Genomic DNA, 19706 nt, shown 5'->3' with positions numbered 1-19706 from the left:
TCCCAAACCTGCTTGCTCCATGCAAGTGCTTCTGGCTGGCTGGAAACTGTCCTGTGATAACACCTCAGCTGCCTAAGTGGTGTGTGGGTGTGTGTAGAATCCTCCGATTTGTGTGTCTGGAATGCAGTTTATTGTACAAAGTTAAGAGTCCCATCCATTGTGCCTCTGGTCGCATCTGCTATTTACACCCCAGGCTGTATAAAAGGTTTCCACAACAACGAGGATCCAGCTGATGAACAACATGACAGGGAGCTTTAAGATGGATATACGCTATAGAAGTAGGAAGCAGATTCTGTTTTTTAGTGGAAAGACAAGTTCACTAGATTTTTTTTGTACACAATACAGCCAGTATTATTTTTGGTCAAAGAAATTATGCTCTCAGCATTTTGCTGAACTGACTGACAATGTGATGCAGCTGTCCCTTTGTTGAGGCAAGTGTTAATATCTCATTGCTTGCATGAGTAATTACTCTGAAGTGTGTTCAAGAAATCAAAGCTGACATTTGCAAGCATGGAAGAAAATGTTTCAAGCTACTGGAGCGTTCAGAATGTTGACGTGTGTAAAGGGGTGCTTTTTAATAACAGAGTGAATCCTCGTCCCACAAAAACAGGAACTATCTGTTATGTAATAAATAAAGAGAAGCAGCACATCCATTCTGGTGGTTACCCTCCACTTTTTATCATGCCTAAAGCATTTTCTTGACCTAAATGATGCTGAGAATTCAAAGCAGCAAGCCTATTTCTGGAATGCAAAGAAATAAACACAAGAAATTTCCGTGTTCAGAATACTGGTGTTTCTTTTTTTATTTAAGAAGAGAATAAAGCATTTTTAAATATATTAATTTTAAGTATACTACACTTAAACTGGGATGCTGGTTTGCACATTAATGGTGTTCAAAACCAAGAATGATTGCAATGGCCCCCTCCCACCCCAAATACTGATGCAACAAACAGATGACTTGAGAACAAACATCCGTTCAAAAGTCCCTTAGTAGAAAGATAGTAAAGGAAAGTAAATCAAAACATCAGCAGCCATGATGGCAGCCACACAGAGCAAGGTAAATGCTCTTGAGAAAACCAACTTCCTTTGTTATTTTACCCCCCAGACAACTTGATTTTTCAACTGTAAGGCATGAAGGTTTGTCATTATGGTTACCAGAGTGGCAGCCACAATCATGTCTATGGCTCCTAATACTTCAAAAACTGGGCCACATCAAGGGTACAAAAGAAGTTTTGGCATTAAGTAGTAGAGGAAGAATCTTTCCAGAAAGAAGAGCCCCTGGGCAGGCTTGCTCAAAAATACTTTCACACATTACAAAAGTGACTTCAATTGGCTGAACACAAGGACCCCCATGGCAAGAATCTAGCAAACACATAACGAGATGACAATCTGATGGCAGAGGAGTAGAAATCTCACTCTGTTTGACTTAACCATTGACTTTCCACACATCTGCCTTCTTACCCTGTATTTACTTAGTTCACAAAATCGGCTTCAGGTCAAAACCAGGTCTACCAACATGAAATGTAAAAGCATGGCAAGAAGCAGAAATGTTGGCAGCCAACTGTAAGGAGCCATGGTCCTCAAGTCACTTGGCTCGGGCCTGTTAATACTGACCACTGCAAAGCATGCGATTTGAGAATCGCAGTCAAAGAAGAAACAGCACTGAAAAGTGAGAGGACATGAAGGAATAAGCTGGAAATAATGAAAAGGCAGACTCATTTAACACTAGCATGATTTCAAAGAAACATCACAGACTTTGGGTCTTATTCAGGTACAACTAAACAAGAAACTGGTCCAAAATTTCTTCAAGTATAATACTGCTTGGTAAGTTAATAATCATTGCTACTATTGTCCCCTCACAAGTGAGAACTCTGGCATGTGTACCCTAAACTTAGTGAAATATAATACTGCTTATTTTCATATATGCATGTGACCCTAACCATCACTTATTAGCATGTGACTAAAGAATCCCAATTCTGTATTTCTGTGAAATGGATACTGACTATTCCTGAGACTGAAGAGGCCTTTTGTGTGTAAATGTGTGGTATATGTAGGCGAGGCTGAATGTATAAATGGAGTAGAGAGAGCCTTTGGAAAAGGCAGCTTGGCAACGGAAGCGTTAACTAACAAGTGACTGTGTGGAATAGTGTGATAAACAACATTATTAGTGATGACAACTGAACTTGGGTGTTTTGCTGAATTTACTCCTACTTAACATGAGTCATCACTATTCAGTTTTTGCAAGCCCATGCAAATCATGTCTTAGGAGCCAGCCACAAAAGACAATTAGGAAAAAACCACTTGAACGGCAAGGCATGGGAAACGCAACACCCAAATGAAGACGAGGGTGTCTCTCCAAGCCAGTAATAGCACTTCTTGTTTGGCTTCTTGGAAAGCCCAGGTTAAATGAGCGAAGTGATGACAACTAACTTCCTAAAATAAAAATACTGGAGGAGGTGTAAACCTAAGCTCACTCTGTCCTATCTTATATGAGTGGAACAATTAGGTATGCTTGATGAAGACATAACACCAATCTTTTTTCAAGTTTTTCCAGTTGCAATGAGCTTGCATTGTAAAAATTGAAAAACCTGACCAATAAGAGGATGGCTTAAACAGGAAGAATATGCTCCCCTTCCGGAAAGAGAGAAGTCCAGTAAAAAGTCTTGCCGATGCATCTGTGGGTTCTTCATGGGAAGAAGGGGGAAAGGAAACTGAAGAAAAAGAGTGCGTGTATGGAAGCTGCCTCTGGAAACTGATGTTTTAAATTATTACGTTCTGGGTATTCCAGGGCATTGTAAGAAATCCAAGCTTGTTGCTGTGTTGCTTGAAGGAAAGCAAATCCAACTGGTCGCGGGAGAAGGTGAGACTGTGGCTAGTTCGTTTAATTTCCTGTTTGTGGTTTCTGGCTGCTGCAGTGATGCAAAGGGTTTCCTTGGAAAATCTTGGGTACCAACTACAACTATGACATAGAGCTTTTTGCAGCACATCCAGGGACCCAGGCAGCTTGGAGCACTGACTTCGAAGAATGTGAGGTGGGCTCTTCCCACTCCTGAAACACTCCAAGAGGTTCCCTTTTGTGCAAGAAGACATCAACGTGAGAAGCTCCTAGGACTTGGGAGGCAGGAGGCCGTACAATGCTCCCTGGTGCCGAAGTGAAGAGCTCGATGCTGAATTTGCTTGTGGCAAACGCAGTGACGCCAAAGCAGCGGGATTCACTTTGTGGTCTTCTTTTTCACCTTGGTGGCATTGATGTCTGCTTTTGTCTTCTGGATTCGGGAGAAGATCTCTTTGAACAGGGCTTTGTACTCTGGCTGGCTCTGCTCTAGCCGCTTGTCTACAGCCTCCACGTGTTTGCTAAGGCTCTTCTCCATTGTCTTGAGCTCGTCCAGCTCATAACCCTCTCCCCGGAAGTCTCTAAAGGAGCTGTCGCGAGAGATAGGGCGGGAGGTTTGGACACCGGTATGGCGCACGCTGTCTTTGTGCTGTCGGCACTTGCTGAGGAGCTCCTCATACTTTTCCAGCAGGGCATGGTACTGCTCATCCACCTCCCTCAGGATTGACATCCCCCTCTTGCGTACATTATTGGCATGCAGCGTGTAGTTGCCTTCATGGCGGCTCACAGCATCCTTGGTCACAATGGCATTCAGGGCTGTGTCGCTACAGCTTTTCCGTACAGGGTGGTTTGGGGAGGCTGTCATGGACGATTCATGGTTTCTACCTCCATCTTCCTCAGTTAGGTCAATGTAGTCAGCTTCTGGGGCATTGTTCAGTGGCTCCAGAAGTGCTTCTGACAGGTTGTCCTCTCTACTGAGGAGATATTTCTTGACTTGCTTCATCTGCTGGAGTTCCAGTAACTCTCCTTCCAGCTCTTTAATGCGCAGCTTGCAGTTCTCCATCTCACACACCCTCTGCTCAAGATCTGAGTACTCCTGGATGACGGATGTGTACTCTCTCTCCACCCTCTCCTTCCGCTGTTTCTCCTGGTTGACTTGGGACCTGAGGGAATTCACCATTGCTTGCAGTCGCTCATTCTCTCGTTCCAAGGGCATCTGACTGAACTCCATTGAAGAGCTATGAATCTGAAATGCATCTTCGTATCTGATATTCAAAAAAACAACAACCATTAGCAAACTAATCATCATAGATTCCTAGGGTGGGTACCATAAGTCTAGCAAAGGTTAACAGAGAAGTTACCTCAGTGCAACAACAGGATCCTATGTCTCACACCCCAAATGGCAACATATATGTGAACCCTTATTGAGATGTGCTATTTTAATATGTGCCAGGAGTAATTCTTCCACGGGGGAACGGACAAACATATGCTTCCCCTACTTGCTGTCTGGACTCTGCTTGTCTTTCCTGAGTTTCATACTGAACCCTAGTCACCAACCAAGTACGGTTCTGCTTAACTGACCTAAAGAAAACCTTTGCACTGTTCTTTTCAAAGGACTTCATAAGCATACTATACACTCATGATTGTTCTTATAGTGACACCTCTATGAATGGTGTTCTTAAGAGTAATATCAGCAAAAAAAAAAGGGCCCCAGCTGTAGAACTGCAGGCAAGACAATGAAGGGAGGGAGGAAAAGGGAAGAAGGGATGAGTGTGAGCAAATGAAAGCTACATGTACTTAAGATTAGTTTCCTAAGGAAGAAGACAGACAATCTATAGGCTTCAAGGGAATAATGGATTTTAAGGCGAATTTTGATGATGAATAAAAAAAAAAACAAACGTGTTGTGCTCTATGTTGCTTATTATAAGCACTGCAACGTTTACAGGAAAGGGTTAGCTAATTCTTGCACTGAAGGGGCTTGGATGCGGTGTCTGCCGTCTTATGGTTCTATTCTATGCCAGACACAGTTTTGGGATCCTGTTTTGATTTTCCAGGTTACTGCCCAAAGCACTAAACAAACTTATTTGACCAGAGACTGTAGAAAGAAAGAAATAAAAATTCATGGATTACCATGGGTTAAGGCAGCTCACCTCTGAAAGTTTGCCTCCAAGTCTCTAAAGAGCTAGCTAGTTCTGAAGCTAGCTGTCCAGAGTGAGAGGGAGGATGGTTATAAATATGATCCCAGCGGGATAACATCTCCCTGAGTCATTTTATAATATGGAAAACACTGGCTTATCTCTGTCAGCATATATAATTCTCTCCCCCCATTAAGATGCCTGAAGCAGATTCATTAGCTGAAACAGATGGAAGTGGGGTGGGGTGGGAGGAGCCATACCATCTCCTCCCCCCACCCCATGACCCATTCCATTCTAGGTTGGAACCAGTGGCTGGGAGAGGTACTGAAAATTCTTCTTAGTGGCCCAGAGGGAATGTGACCTACATAAACCCAAATGCAGGTTTTATTAAGGCAACACACACAGTCCTACAGCACTCTGGGTAAAGTACCACAGGGGTATTGTGGAAGAAGCATCCATATAGGCACTGAACAGATTTTGCCTAGGGTTAGCTTATGGCCTAATAGCATATTCCTTTCATTGCAGCAGCAGAAATTCAGCTTGCTGGTTTTCAGCAGATTGTGTTTGCAATGCAGCATGCTGCTGGTTTAGACGGCTCCCGCTGGAACAAGCAAACACACCAAAGCAGGGGTCGGCAAGGTTTACCTTGCCTGGGCCGGTTCACTCCAGCGGAGATCCCTCTATGGGCTGGATCAGGCCCACCCACAATTTCTGGTGCCATGAAAGCGAGTCCCCGCACCGTGCCGGTTTAGCGCAGCACACGGGGACTCGCTGAGCAGGTAGCTCAGTTTGGGGGCGGCTCATGGGCCGGTTAAACGACCCCCGTGGGCTGCTTGTAGCCCATGGGCCTTAGGTTGCCGATCCCTGCACCAAAGGAACGTCTTCAGAAGGTGAGGGAAGAATTGCAGTTGGAGTGGGTGATAAATGAGCTCTCTGACTATCAGGCTCCTCTTGGGGAGGAGCCTACACTGGGAACTGTTGTTATTCTAGTACAGGGGTGGAATTGCAGGTGGAAGAGCTGCCAGGTATGGGAGAAGCTGAGACGGTGCCCCTGCAACCCACATGGAGACTATGCCAGTGAAATTGCTGGCAGGCCAAGGGGATGAGTAGACTGCAGAACTGGTTTTCTCTGAGCTTAGCGCTGGCAAGGAACATCTGAAAATGAGGTCAGTCTGCTTCTAAAGTGCAGAGCCCCTTGTTTTCAGGCAAATATTTATGAATCTTCATTGACAGGTGTGCCATTTAGGGGGGATACAAGTGCACAGTCTCTTGCACACTGTTTTTTAAGTGACATGCGTACCTAGAACGACTTCTGTCTCTGGCAAGCTCACTGGTTCTACACAGTGAGGTACTATTGGTATACAATTAAATTACCTATATACTAGATACGCATAGCAAGGGCACACAGTCCTTCGCTTCAAAAAAGGGGTGAGAAAGAACTGTCCTATTGTGATAACACTATTAAAGTTATCATTCTGAGAACAAAAATAATCACAGAAGATGTTCTGATAATACGCTGCTTCTTTTTCTTCCTTCCTTCCTTCTCCAAGAATGGGGATTCTGACATTACTGAATATTCCCCTCTTTTTCTAAAACCTGTTCTCTCTCCACTCTGGAATTCACAATGCTATTCTACATATGAATTTGCTCAAACTGTGTCCCAGACAGCAATAGAGGGAGATGGAAATGAGACTGGTATGCGTGCCAAAAACTGTTATCTGCATTTCACCTCCCCCCCTTTGGTTTTAGGATTTTTTTTAGAGGATCTGAAACTGCTTAACTGGCAAAAAAAGCAAATTTTATTATTATTATTATTTTAACACACTTTGTAAATGTTTGTTCTCCCGCCACCCACCAGCGCAGTCTATTCTATAAAATTAAACTTTCCTCCATCTGTTTTCTGCCATTAGCAATGCCCATGGGTCCCTGAATGAAAAATGTTGCTGCAGCCTTGGAATGTTCCATACTGCCCGAGACAGCTTTCCCCTGCAAAGGAATGGCTGTCCTAACTCTGTTCTCCCTTGTCTACCCGCAAAGCACCGCCCCTCCAGCTGCAGATTACCTGGGACTAGAGCATAGCTCCTTGAGGCAAGGGAATGTATGGATGGTTCGGCGCCTCTCTCTCTTCTCCCGGCGGATGCGCAGCTGATCTAGACTCTGCAGCTCTTCCACCTGCTTTTGTAGGTCATCGACTTGGTTCTGTAGCCCCTCAATGGTTTCTGTTAGGCTGTTACATGAAGCCAGAGTTGATGGGAAAGAAAAAGAGAAGAGAACACTAGCTTGTTTTTAGACTGAGATACAGACACAGGGCAGTACAGTGGTACCCACAAGACGAACGCCTCGGAAGACGGAAAACTCGCTAGACGAAGGAGTTTTTCGTTTTCTTAGCCGCTTCGCAAGACGCATTTCCCTATGGGCTTGCTTCGCAAAACGAAGCTTGCCCCGCAAGCTCCGGGGATAGCGGGGAAGCGTAGCGCGCCTTCCCCTCTGTCCCCGGACCCCTTTTGAACCAAGGGGCGGCAACGGGGAGAAGCAATCTTCTCCCCTCCGCCCCTTGCTTCAAAAGAGGGGACAGAGGGGAAGGCGCGCGCGTGCCTTCCCCTCTGTCCCCGGAGATTGCGGGGCAGGCAACGGGGAGAAGCAATCTTCTCCCCGCCGCCCCTTGCTTTAAACAGGTCCGGGGACAGAGGGGAAGGCGCGCGGCGCTTCCCCTCTGTCCCCGGACGGTCTCCATAGGAACGCATTGATTGATTTTCAATGCATTCCTATGGGAAACCGTGCTTCACAAGATGAAAAACTCGCAAGAAGAAAAAACTTGCGGAACGAATTAATTTCGTCTTGCGAGGCACCACTGTATCCAATTACAGAGTTATACTAGTGCAATGACTTTTAGCTGTGCAATGTTAACTTCTGTGCCCTCAGCACTCCCAACATGTCTCCTAAAGGGAGAGGAGAGGGCAGGAAAGTTAAACGCACAACTAAAAGCCATTGCACAAGCATAACTGGTTAGTTGGATGGCATCCTAACTATAATGGTAGGTAAGCAGGAAACTAGCCAAGCTACGTGCTTACCTGCCCCATCACCTCTGGCCGATGATTGGCAGAGCCACACATCTGCAATGAAAGATCATGGAGACACATTCGAAAGCTAGATCTCTCTGTCCTGCAAATCCTTCCCTGGAAGTCTGTTATAGTGAGACTATAGCCACCATGTTTTCTGAGCTAAGCTATTCTGCATTATTCAAAGTAGCGGCCTTCAGCACCGTCACCAAGCCACACCTCTTTCCTCTACAAATGGTTTTGCCTGGCTGGGCTGTATCTCAAACTCTAATGCCTCTCGCTTTTCTGAATAGAGGATAAAGGGGTGTGTCAATATTGTACTAGGCTACTGTGCAAAGGTAAAATTTGCATCTGCTGCTCCATTTACCTTTATAACCCCACCCACCACTGGCATGTGGTCCTCGGGCTGAAAAAGGGTTCTCTACCTCCACTTGGAAGCATTAAACAGACAGAAAAACCACCGTATTCTAAGATATGGAGAACTTAGAGGAGCCCAGTGCAAAGGGCAAATTCTCATACTTGCTTACATGTAGGATCAATCAACTTACCTGTCCACTGGCCATCACTGGGTAGCTGACAAACCCAATTCTTATTAAAAACTCTTCTCCCAATGAAGAGGAAGAAGATCTTGCATTCCATTCATGTCCCAGAGGACATTATGGAAACAGATTCACCATCTCAGTTGTTCCCTGGCATGAACAGGGCCATGAAACTGCAAAATGTCACAAGGGCTGTGTTCTTATAATCCTCACTTTTGAATTAACAATGCCACCTCAGTTGTGAATGTTTCCCCCCACAATTGCCAGGCAACCTCTACCTTTAGACATGAAAGGACCCACCAGATGAAGCATTACCATTGTATCTTCTGCTGGGATGTCTTACTCTCCAGCACAAGCTTCTGATTGGCCAGTTCCAAGTCACGCGCTGTCACATCCAGCTGCTCGTAAACCTTGGCATGCTGTTCATTCATATGCCGTAACATTTCCAGCTGTTTGGTCAAATACTGGAAAGAAAAACGGTTTAAAAGCCCATAAAAAAAACATTAGGAACATCATACCATGAAGAAACAATTCAGTAGGTCTAAAGCTGTAATGGTTCTAGGGGTTGCTCGTGCGTAAGTTGCCACCACTCCTGACTAGGTTACCTGGTTGAACCCTTTCTGTCTGGACAGCCTCTAGCTTCGTGGCTGTCTCAGTCGCTGGCAGAATCCATCAGTGGGCGTTTCTTGAACTTCTTCCAGCAAAGAAGTTCTTTGACGCCAAGTCTCCTCCTACTCTCCCTGCGCGGAAGTCTTCTGCGCAGGGAGGGTGTGGGCAGCGGAGTACCCGTACTCTCTCCGCTGGTCTCCGGCGAGGAGTCTTGGAGCCTCCTCTCCGATTCCCCCATCTGCCCCCCTTCTCCACTGGTGTTACGCTGATTTCCTTCCCCAGCAGATGGGCTGCCTCTCTCCCTACTGGGACCCTCTCCGGCATCCCTCTGGAGCCTTCCCTCCGCCTCTAGCTCCGATGGCAGTTCCCTGACAAAAGCATTTAGTCAAAAGACTGGATGAATCACTTAAAATGTCTTTTGATTGACTAAAAGGCTGCCCCTAATTGGGCAACATGGGTGGGCCCGAATTTACTATTAAAAAAACCAACAAGGTAAGCTACTGCTAAGCATATCTTAATACTTTGAAAAATGAAAACAGAAAAAGTCAATGGAAAACAGATGCATTTTGTCTAAAGGGGACAAAGCCATTTAGGCTGCAATCCTAACCCCCCTTACCTGGGAGTAAGCCACACTAAATTCAGTTCAATAGGACTTACTTCTGAGCAGGCAGGGTTAGGTCTCCACCGTTAACCCCATTTCAGGGACTTTGTTGGAAACTAATCCAGGGACTCAACAAAGCTCAAAGTGACCCTGACTAAAGCTGCTGCCCAGAATGTAAACATATGGGTTAGGGGTGGGAGGGCTTCCCAGGAATGTACAGCAATGTCTTTTTGAGCTGTAGGCCTTAATCCACCTCTGTTCTACCCTCTTCCATATGTGTTTTTCATCCCTCCCCCTAATAGCACATCTCTGAGGCTGCAGCTCATCCTGGCTTGCACTGTGGCAGTGAAAATACCAAACAAGCAGCTGTCTACTTTTTCACAGCCATGCTCCGCCTGAAGCAGGAAAACGGGTTATTTGGCTTATGTGTGTGCCTGTGCTTCACCGGTACCTCTATCTCTTGCACTTGCTCCTCATTGGTTGTGTACATCTGTTGCAGAGAATCCTCCAGTTCTTTGTTGCGCTCCAGCAGTGTTTTCCCCAGTTCGGCTGCTAAGTGCAAGTCTGAAAAGTAAAACGAAACAGAATGCGCTGTGAGGGTCTCTCCACCAAGCTATTTGGAACAAGGCATGTGTGAGCAAGTGATAGGGGTGATTCAATCTCTTAAAAATATTTTTAACCCATCTTCCCAAATCTCAAGGCAGCTAACGGGAAAAAAACATCAACAACTACACATAAATCTACAAAAAAGGAGCTTTCAAACACCTCAAATTAATGTATTAATAAAACAACAGAAGCAAGTACAGCAGTTCAGGTGCCATGAATAATGCATTTTAACTGCACAGATTCCTTCTGTAGTTTTGGATCATAAAAGCCATGTTTTGCTAATTCCTTATGGTTTGGAGACAAAGGAGATAACACGGAGTCGGAGTGTCAGTGTCCAGGAGGTTATAGTCTGGCTAACTTAAAGACCCCCAAGATGAGTTTCCGGCCCTCCTCTGGAAGAAGAGCCCCCAGCCAAGTCAGAGGGGGAGGTCACATAACCCCCAGCACTCAACTGTGCTGGTATCAGAAGGCCCAATCCGAGGTAGCTGGTCAACAGTGGAGTGAATGCCTGAGAACCCAAATTTCCTGCATAACCGAAGAGCTCCCTGAGAGTAATGGTCCTTCTCAAGTGAGTGGGCTCTTAGTGCAAACAACTGCATCTTAGGCTGGGTATGGTCTGGGTTGTATCAACCTTCGTTGGAATCTGTTGCTTGAATGATATATGTCATTCAACTGCCTCTGTCTGAGCCTGATGTCTTTGCCCTGCTATGTACAAGATTTCCTCAGTTGCTGATTCCTGTTTTTGGACACCACCCTGGTTTATTTTTTGACTTGGGTCCAACCTTGTTACTGTGTATGGCCCTAAGCCTGCAGCAGATGTTGTTGAGAAACCTGCCCTGTCTAACTCACAGATCATTATCTAACCTGGTCCAAGCAGGGCAGCGTACAAAACTATGTGTGGTGTGAAGTAAATGGTTAGAAAAACGTTTTCTCCCCCTCTCAATATACAGTGGTACCTCGGGTTACAGATGCTTCAGGTTACAGATTCCACTAACCCAGAAATTGTACCTCGGGTTAAGAACTTTGCTTCAGGATGAGAACAGAAATCATGCAGTGGTGGCACGGCGGTGGCGGGAGGCCCCATTAGCTAAAGTGGTACCTCAGATTAAGAACAGTTTCAGGTTAAGAACAGACCTCCAGAATAAATTAAGTTCTTAACCCGAGGTGCCACTGTACTAGAAGCCAGGGCGATCTAATGAAGCTGATCTCTGGGAGATTCAGTACAGACAAAAGCAAGCACTTCTTCATACATTGCATTGTTACAACCATAGAATCTGCTCCCCCAAGGGACAGTGATGGCCACCCAGTGGACCCTTGCTACGTTCTACCTCAACTGTCTGAGACAGTATGCTTCTGAATATCAACTGCTGGGGATCACTAGGAGGGGAAGGATTGTGGTGCTCAGGTTGTGATTTTGGGCTTTCCACAGGCATCTGGTGGGCTGAAATGAGAAGACGACGCTAATCTAGATGGGCTTTCAATCTGATCCAGCAGGGCTGCTCTTAAGTTCCATGAAGGTAGTGCAGATACTGCTATTTTTCATGCAAAAGTCAAGCTGGAATCTCTCTCTTCCAAGAAGCGGAGTGGCGTCCACTTTTCACTGACCCAGATTAGACATATGGGGGACTCTAACGTTTTTGAGCATCACTGCAGAACTGGATACCGTCCCCCTCCTATGTGGACTCCCCCACCCCCCTCCTAAGGAGGAGATACTTTATTGCACTGCTGCATTTATTTATTTATGATTCTTAATTATCGTTTTCAGCAGCTCAGCTGTCGGGCAAATTGTCCTGATTATCTCACCCTAGTGTGGCACAGGAGGGGGGCCTTGCTGCTGCTGAGGTGCTAATTATCTTTTTAGTGTTTTATTTTATGATTTGTTGGTTTCTCCAAGAGCCTCTGCTTGAAGAGCAGCATATAAAACCCTATAATAATGGCTATATTTATCATTGTTATCATTACCACCATCATCAATGTCAACGGCAGCAGAAGCAGCAGACATATGCTTGCCAAAGTTAGTCTGGTTGCAAAGACTCCACAGAAGGCTATGAGGCTGATCAACGAGGGCGTTCCAGTGCCTTTGGGCAAGTGAAATATAGCCTTGCTTCTTGCAGCGGATGCCATTCCCCCTCTAAAATTAAGGCACTTTGGAGAAGGGCCTGATGCACAGAGTGACACTGCTGCATATGAAGAGGTGGCCTTTGAAGGCATGGCTGCCAAAGAAGAAGAAGAAGAAGAAGAAGAAGAAGAAGAAGAAGAAGAAGAAGAAGAAGAAGAAGAAGAAGAGTTTGGATTTGATATTCCACTTTATCACTCCCCTTCAGGAGTCTCAAAGCGGCTAACATTCTCCTTTCCCTTCCTCCCCCCACAACAAACACTCTGTGAGGTGAGTGGGGCTGAGAGACTTCAGAGAAGTGTGACTGGCCCAAGGTCACCCAGCAGCTGCATGTGGAGGAGCGGAGACGCAAACCCGGTTCACCAGATTACGAGTCTACCGCTCTTAACCACTACACCACACTGGCTCTCCTTAGGTGCCCTAGGCACCTTTGATTCAGCCTTGAAACACACTAGCAACTAAAGCAATTGCCTTTGGTCTCATCCGGGAGGACTCTTTCTTATGTTTCCGCAGACTGATAAGATTCTACTCTCTCTCAGCTTTTCCAAGCCAATGTTGAATAAGTTCATTCAGGTCTAGTCCACAGTGTCCAGTGCCTTGTAGGGTCAGCCTTGTCGCTTACAATGCACTACCAGCGGAGAATGGGTTTATAGTCCTTTTCAAGGACTGAGTAACCCTCTGCATTTCATCCATCTCCAGCTCCTGACAAGAGTCCCGCTCAGCCTGGAGGCACAAAGCCATCTCTTCCCACCAGACTCTTCACAGCTGCCTCTGCCACTGTCTGTCTGATCGGATCCTCTATTTGTCGGTGAACGTGTGAGAAGACTTGGGAGTGTTGGTGGCTGCCGCCTGGGGGACAAGCTGCCATAGACTCCTTCGTGTGTCAGGAAGTCAGCTGCACCTGCCCGTTTAAGGAGAGGCTGTCTCTCTGGGGCAGCGCAGCTGTAGGATAAATTGTCCTAATTATCCCACACTGCTGGGAAGCCAAAGGGGGCAGTGCTGCCACAGAGGTGCTAATTGAATCACTGCCTTTCCTCCTGGTTCCCCTGGACTTTAATGAGTAATGCTTCTGGGGAGCTATTGTTCCGAACTGGTTGCTATAGCAGAAGCAGGAGGCCAGACACCCACCCACACAAATACACACCTTCCTCTGCTGTCCTCCCTGTTCCCCCCACGTGCAGATGTCAGGCTTCAGATAGGAATTAACAGGTCTGGAATCCAAAGGCCTTTCTGGTAAATTAGCACTTTTTGGAATTGCACCCTGCACCTCAGCTCACTTTGGGCAAAGGTTGTACAGAGGGCGGGCCAGTTACATACCGCAAAAAAAAAAGGAGAGGAAATGCATAAGTCTAAGGAAAAGTTGGAAGATGACACTGATTTGCTCAAATATTGCATATGCTGATGATGACACAGAGATGCACATTTAGAAATAATAATAATAAATTTTATTTATACCCCACCCTCCCCAGCCAAGACCGGGCTCAGGGCGGCTAACAACCAATAATAAAAACCAGTTGATTAAAATACAACTTAAAAACAAGAAAGATGCACTATCATATCATAGTAGGAATAGGTTTGACCTATGTGGTTTCACAGTCTGCTGTGAAAAGAAAGAACAGCAGGAGCCTTGATCTTTCAACCAATCTTAGACTGGACAGCCCTTCAAATGGAGGGCTACCCTCTGTAAAGGGACACAAGGAAATACTATCTGTATAATTAAGCCCACTGAGCCTATTGATTGTGGGATTTGAATATGCTAGAATGGAGGGAAATAACTAAATCTGGGTGCATATGACCTGTGTTGCATTTGCAACAGTATGCAAATATAGAATTGTTAATTAGTAATCAGATTCGGCTTTTCCTAATTGTCCTTCCCTGCTTAAAACCTGACAAGAAGTACGAGAGAAGCACCAAATTACACCCAGAGGCTGGCCAAGGGCTTTAGATGTATTCCTAAGCTCCTTGTTATATATGTTGATTATTCCTCGGGAACCAGATTTCCAGCTCTGAACACTATACCCCAGGGTGAACTCTGAGAAGTGATAAGCTCTTAATTTTAATAATCATAACGATGCGGAATGACCTGGTCTGGCAGCTGCACTCCCTGAATGGGTCTGATTAAGAGCGGATTGCATTTCCGGGTAGAGAGATTTTTATAGGAGCCACCTCCAGGTTTCAAAATGCCCCCAAGAGATTGGAAGCGTGACAAAGAGGGGTTAGTACTGGAAGAGGAAAATAATATGTTCCAGCTTGTGTCAAAAGGGAAATGTCATATTCATTAGCTCCTTGGGCTGTGACTGATGTACTCGTCTTCTCCTACGTCACCTTTTTAAAATTATTATTATTTGGAAGTTGATAGACCCAGAAACATTTGTGCTGCCTCACTCCAGGTAACAAAGAGCAGAGTTGTCCCTGCGTATCCAAGGATTACGTCAGCCTTGTCCCACCATATGGCTTCCAATTTAATTTGCTGGGGTTGAGTTAAGTGGATTAGGAAAGCCCGGGATCCAGCATCATGGTTTTAAAAACTAATAATTCTTTTGCAGGAGCTGTAAAAGGTATAAGAGAAAAAAGCGTAGGAAAATTATTATTCTTTTCTGTGATGGAGGACGTCTTCATCGGGAGGCAATGAAGTTTTTCACTTTAAAGTAACATCTTAAAGAACTGCTGCTTTCAACAATCACATTTGCTTCTACACAACTAGGAACTCTGCACCCACGGACACCAGCAGTAGCATGTGAGGAATTAAAAGTGTATGAGCTGTGTCCTGGACAGGGTAGAGACCGAGGGATAGTGAGGTTATGGCAATGTGGGTACACCAGCAGCAGCTGCCCTGCTCCATTCAGCAGCAATGCCAGTAGTTAGGAGGGTGGCTCCACGCCACTGCCCTATTGTGCCAGGCAGTCCTACTTGAAGGTATGAATCCTCTTACTCCCATCAGACCCAGCCAGCATGGCCAGTGATCAGGGCTGATAGGAGTTGTAGTCCAGTAACATCAGGAGATGCAGGTGGCGCTGTGGTCTAAACCCCAGAGCCTAGGGCTTGCCGATTGGAAGGTCGGAAGTTCGGATCCCCGTGACGGGGTGAGCTCCCGTTGTTCGGTCCCAGCTCCTGCCCACCTAGCAGTTTGAAAGCATGTGAAGTGCAAGTAGATAAATAGGTACCGCTCCGGCAGAAAGGTAAATGGCGTTTCCGTGCGCTGCTCTGGTTCGCCAGAAGCAGCTCAGTCATGCTGGCCACATGAGCTGTACACCGGCTCCCTCGGCCAGTAAAGCGAGATGAGCGCGCAACCCCAGAGTCGTCCACGACTGGACTTAACGGTCAGGGGTACCTTTTGTTATAAGAATTTTAAGGTCTTATATATATAATAAATGTTCATAAATGTACCAGGCAAACACGTACAGTGGTACCTCTGGTTATATATTTAATTCATTCCGGAGGTCCATTCTTAACCTGAAACTGTTCTTAACCTGAAGCACCACTTTAGCTAAAGGGGCCTCCTGCTGCCGCCGTGCTGCCGCCACACAATTTCTGTTCTCATCCTGAAGCAAAGTTCTTAACCCAAGGTACTATTTCTGGGTTAGCGGAGTCCGTAACCTGAAGCGTCTGTAATCTGAAGCGTATGTAACCCGAGGTACCACTGTACATAAATATATAAACCACATGTCTGGAGCATGTCCACGATAAACTTTTGCTTCATTTTTGCCAACTTTCAAAAAGCAGTTACTTAATTAGCTAACCGTTTCATTTTTAACACAAGGTATACTTGTAATCGTGAATAAAAGGAAAGATTTTATATATTTTTAATTCATCTGTACTCTAAATAGTGCTGTTTTATGTGTGAACTGCTGCCTAAGTTAAATGTAATGCATTTCTTATTTTTAAGGTAGTAAAAGAGCCGAGGCTTCATAGGTAAGTCAGCAAAGCATATATTTCCTTTTCCTCTCAATGTTTTCCTCTCGTGTTTCAAAACGCATGTGCATACAGTTCCATCCCTTCTCAGTGCACTGTGCTGAGCCTTCAATTAAGCATAATTTACTATTCATCCAAGTGGGAAAACTACCAGCTTTGGGAAATGCCATATTCTTAAACCAGCGTCAAACTAAAGCTTTAAGTCATGACATAGTAAACAGTTTTCTGGTTCAGATAAAATGGAAAATTATAGTTAACTAAAGACTTCCTGGCTCATCACTCACTGTACACCAAGAAAAACAGAGGGAAAGAAGGGGACAGAGCTTGCAGCCCCAAGGCTTATGCTTATTTCTGCTTAAGCCTAGATACAATTGTCCAAACTGGGCCTGTCACACAGCACCATCAGAACTGATAAGGGGGAATTTTATTTTCAGCTATTTTACTTCAAGCATTTATACACAGCTTTAACGCGTTAATCTCTAACTGGTGTACCATAATGTTAAAATGCTACAATAAAGATTAAACTAACTAACTACATTATGGTGCTGGAGGAGACTCTTGAGAGTCCCATGGACTGCAAGAAGATCAAACCTATCCATTCTTAAGGAAATCAGCCCTGAGTGCTCACTGGAAGGACAGATCGTGAAGCTGAGACTCCAATACTTTGGCCACCTCATGAGAAGAGAAGACTCCCTGGAAAAGACCCTGATGCTGGGAAAGATGGAGGGCACAAGGAGAAGGGGACGACAGAGGACGAGATGGTTGGATAGTGTTTTCGAAGCTACCAGCATGAGTTTGACCAAACTGCGGGAGGCAGTGGAAGACAAGTGCCTGGCGTGCTCTGGTCCATGGGGTCATGAAGAGTCGGACACGACTAAACGACTAAACAACAACAACTAACTACAAAATCGGAAAAGTTACTTAAAAGGCCTGCTGAAACAAAAGAACTTCACTAGGAGCCAAAAGTTCAACAAGGAGGAGGGTGATTTGTCCGATCTCAGCCAGGTTCATAATACTGAATGCATGTGGTAGATCCGAACCACACATGCAAGTTATGGGGGACCATTAATTCAGCTACCAAGCAGGGAAGGTGCTTAATTAATAGTGCAATCCTACTCATATTTACCCAGAAGTATGTCCCACTAAATCCAGTGGGATTTAGGAGGCTGCAATCTTAAGTCCACTTACAAAGAGGGTCACCTTACTACAGGGTCACCTTGGGAAAATCACTGCAATTTTTCTGTAAAATCAGAAGTATTAGCACTTCTATGCAAACATACAGACAGATTTGGAATGAATATGTTAAATATTATTCAAGATGTCTTGAAAGAGGAGTTCTGGCAGCTGTCTTTTGTCAGAGCAGTTAAGACAAATTATGTCGAGAGCAACAAGAAGGGCAGATAGCCTTGCAGTTAAGAAAACACAAAGCTGGAAGCAAGCCAGAAAGTCACTGTAGAATGAAATAACACCAGCTCAGGAACCATGTTGCCATGGTGACAGAGATTGCTCTGGGTGACCCAACACATTTGTCACAATCAGATCAGCTCTAGGGCAACTTAAAAAATATATATTAATTGTTCCTTCACAAAAAGTGCAACACAAGAAAAGAATTAACAAATCCTATTGTTGTCCTTTCTGTTCCTTATCCCACCAAGGAAAGGGCTGACTAGATCCTTGTTTAATTCATCCATTAATCAAACTCTATATTGAATTAAGGTTTAATTCAAATAAATCCTTCTATATCTCTCAGGACTAATCTCAGGAATAGATAGATAGATAGATAGATAGATAGATAGATAGATAGATAGATATAGATATAAATATAGATATAGATATATGAATATTGGCTCGAGCATTCTCCAATCATAGGCCAAAACTTTGCTATAAAATAATCTATTTTGACCCCAGATTTAGTTTGTCCATCTTTAGAATATTCCCTATAATTTATAAATCTAATCTGTCTCTTTTAATGGTTTAGATGATTTTCATCATTAAACTGTGAGCATCTAGCTTATTTTATAAAGCCAGGTAGTTATCTTTTGATTTACATATCCCAACCAGTATAGCTAGTGACTGTAATTCCATCCACTGTACTTTCTGTGAAGGACACATACCCAGAATTATTATTATTTATTAATTTATGAATCACCTTTACATGTGTCACCAGGCGATTTCCATGCTTACCATAAGACAAGCTAAACATCGTTTTTAAAAACAGTACAAAAACCAACCAAACAGTGGTTTAAAATCAACTCAAAATGATCGCCTTAGGCAGAAATCTCTTCATCCAGCTGGAAAAGCTCACTGAATTGCTAGCCAAGGCCACCAGAAATTCAAGTGAGTAACCAAGAACACCAGGACATTCCAAGCATCTCCATCTTTATAAAGTGTTTAAGCCTCTCAGGTAATGTACCAAAATGCCACAACTTTGAAACAGTTCTCTTTTGAACTAACACCAAGGATGTAAGCTTGTTCATATCTCTTGTTCCAGAAGGAATTCAGCTTTTCAAACATATCATGTTATTAGCACTAGAATCTTACTGAGATGTTACAAATGATTCTAATGCCATCTTTCAGAAGTCGTTCCATTTCACCATTTTTTCAAGTAACCTGTTTCAAATTCTCATTTTTTTCCACCTATGACTGTGGTTTGTTCAAAACACAATTGGTTATATTCAGAGGTTCTCAGTTGCCTTTAGGAATGAGGGAGGAATCCACATAACTCGGATTCAATTTGGTCTCAGCAAATCATGACTCAGTTTGGGCTGTGGGTCTGTTTCAGAAAGCAAGCTCCTTTGGATTCCTGTATTATACAATCTGGGACGTGGGTGGCGCTGTGGGTTAAACCACAGAATCTAGGACTTGCCGATCAGAAGGTCAGCGGTTTGAATCCCCGCCACCACACACTTCAGAGCACGACACACTTCAGCACAACAGAGCAAGTCCCCCTCATTGTTGTAATCTTTCAACTATTAGGACTGTGATGAGTTCATAATTTTGGACTTATGCATCATTTCCACAGAGAGACCTTGAAACACTGAAATACAATACCCTTCATGCTTTCAACTTCATGCTTTAACAGTCGCTGCTCTTTCTTAATAGTTTTTTTGTCATGAAAATGCAGAAACATAACAATGTCAAAAGAGGCCCGTAGAGACTGCTCTTCTCCCAGTTGCGTGTTCCATTGCTAAAGCTTCTTTAATGCAGGTGGTAAGAAAGAAAATCATTATTTCCAGCTCCATTTTTGAAGCCTCCAAAGTGAAGACAGCACAGTGTCTGCATCTTCCATGAAAATA

The 19706-nt window shown here is 44.5% G+C and overlaps 1 protein-coding gene across 3 annotated transcripts in view; it reads right to left on the bottom strand.

The window, feature by feature from the left end:
- Positions 1 to 778: 778 nt before the first annotated feature.
- Positions 779 to 19706, bottom strand: part of CDR2L (cerebellar degeneration related protein 2 like) — a 32313-nt gene continuing 13385 nt past the window's right edge. For all 3 annotated transcript variants that reach the window (XM_053375844.1, XM_053375842.1, XM_053375843.1), the window contains 4 exons: positions 10228 to 10340; positions 8882 to 9030; positions 7031 to 7195; positions 779 to 4098 (listed from right to left, as the gene is read on the bottom strand). In XM_053375844.1, the coding sequence (XP_053231819.1) occupies positions 3213 to 4098; positions 7031 to 7195; positions 8882 to 9030; positions 10228 to 10340 (1313 nt within the window). In that variant the 3' untranslated portion in view covers positions 779 to 3212. The remainder of the gene's footprint in view (positions 4099 to 7030; positions 7196 to 8881; positions 9031 to 10227; positions 10341 to 19706) is intronic.

The sequence above is a fragment of the Podarcis raffonei genome, chromosome 2 (assembly GCF_027172205.1).
Source record: "Podarcis raffonei isolate rPodRaf1 chromosome 2, rPodRaf1.pri, whole genome shotgun sequence".
In the NCBI taxonomy this organism is placed as follows: domain Eukaryota; kingdom Metazoa; phylum Chordata; class Lepidosauria; order Squamata; family Lacertidae; genus Podarcis; species Podarcis raffonei.
The sequence above is the reverse complement of the archived record's forward strand: the minus strand, read 5'-3'. Positions and strand labels throughout refer to the sequence as shown.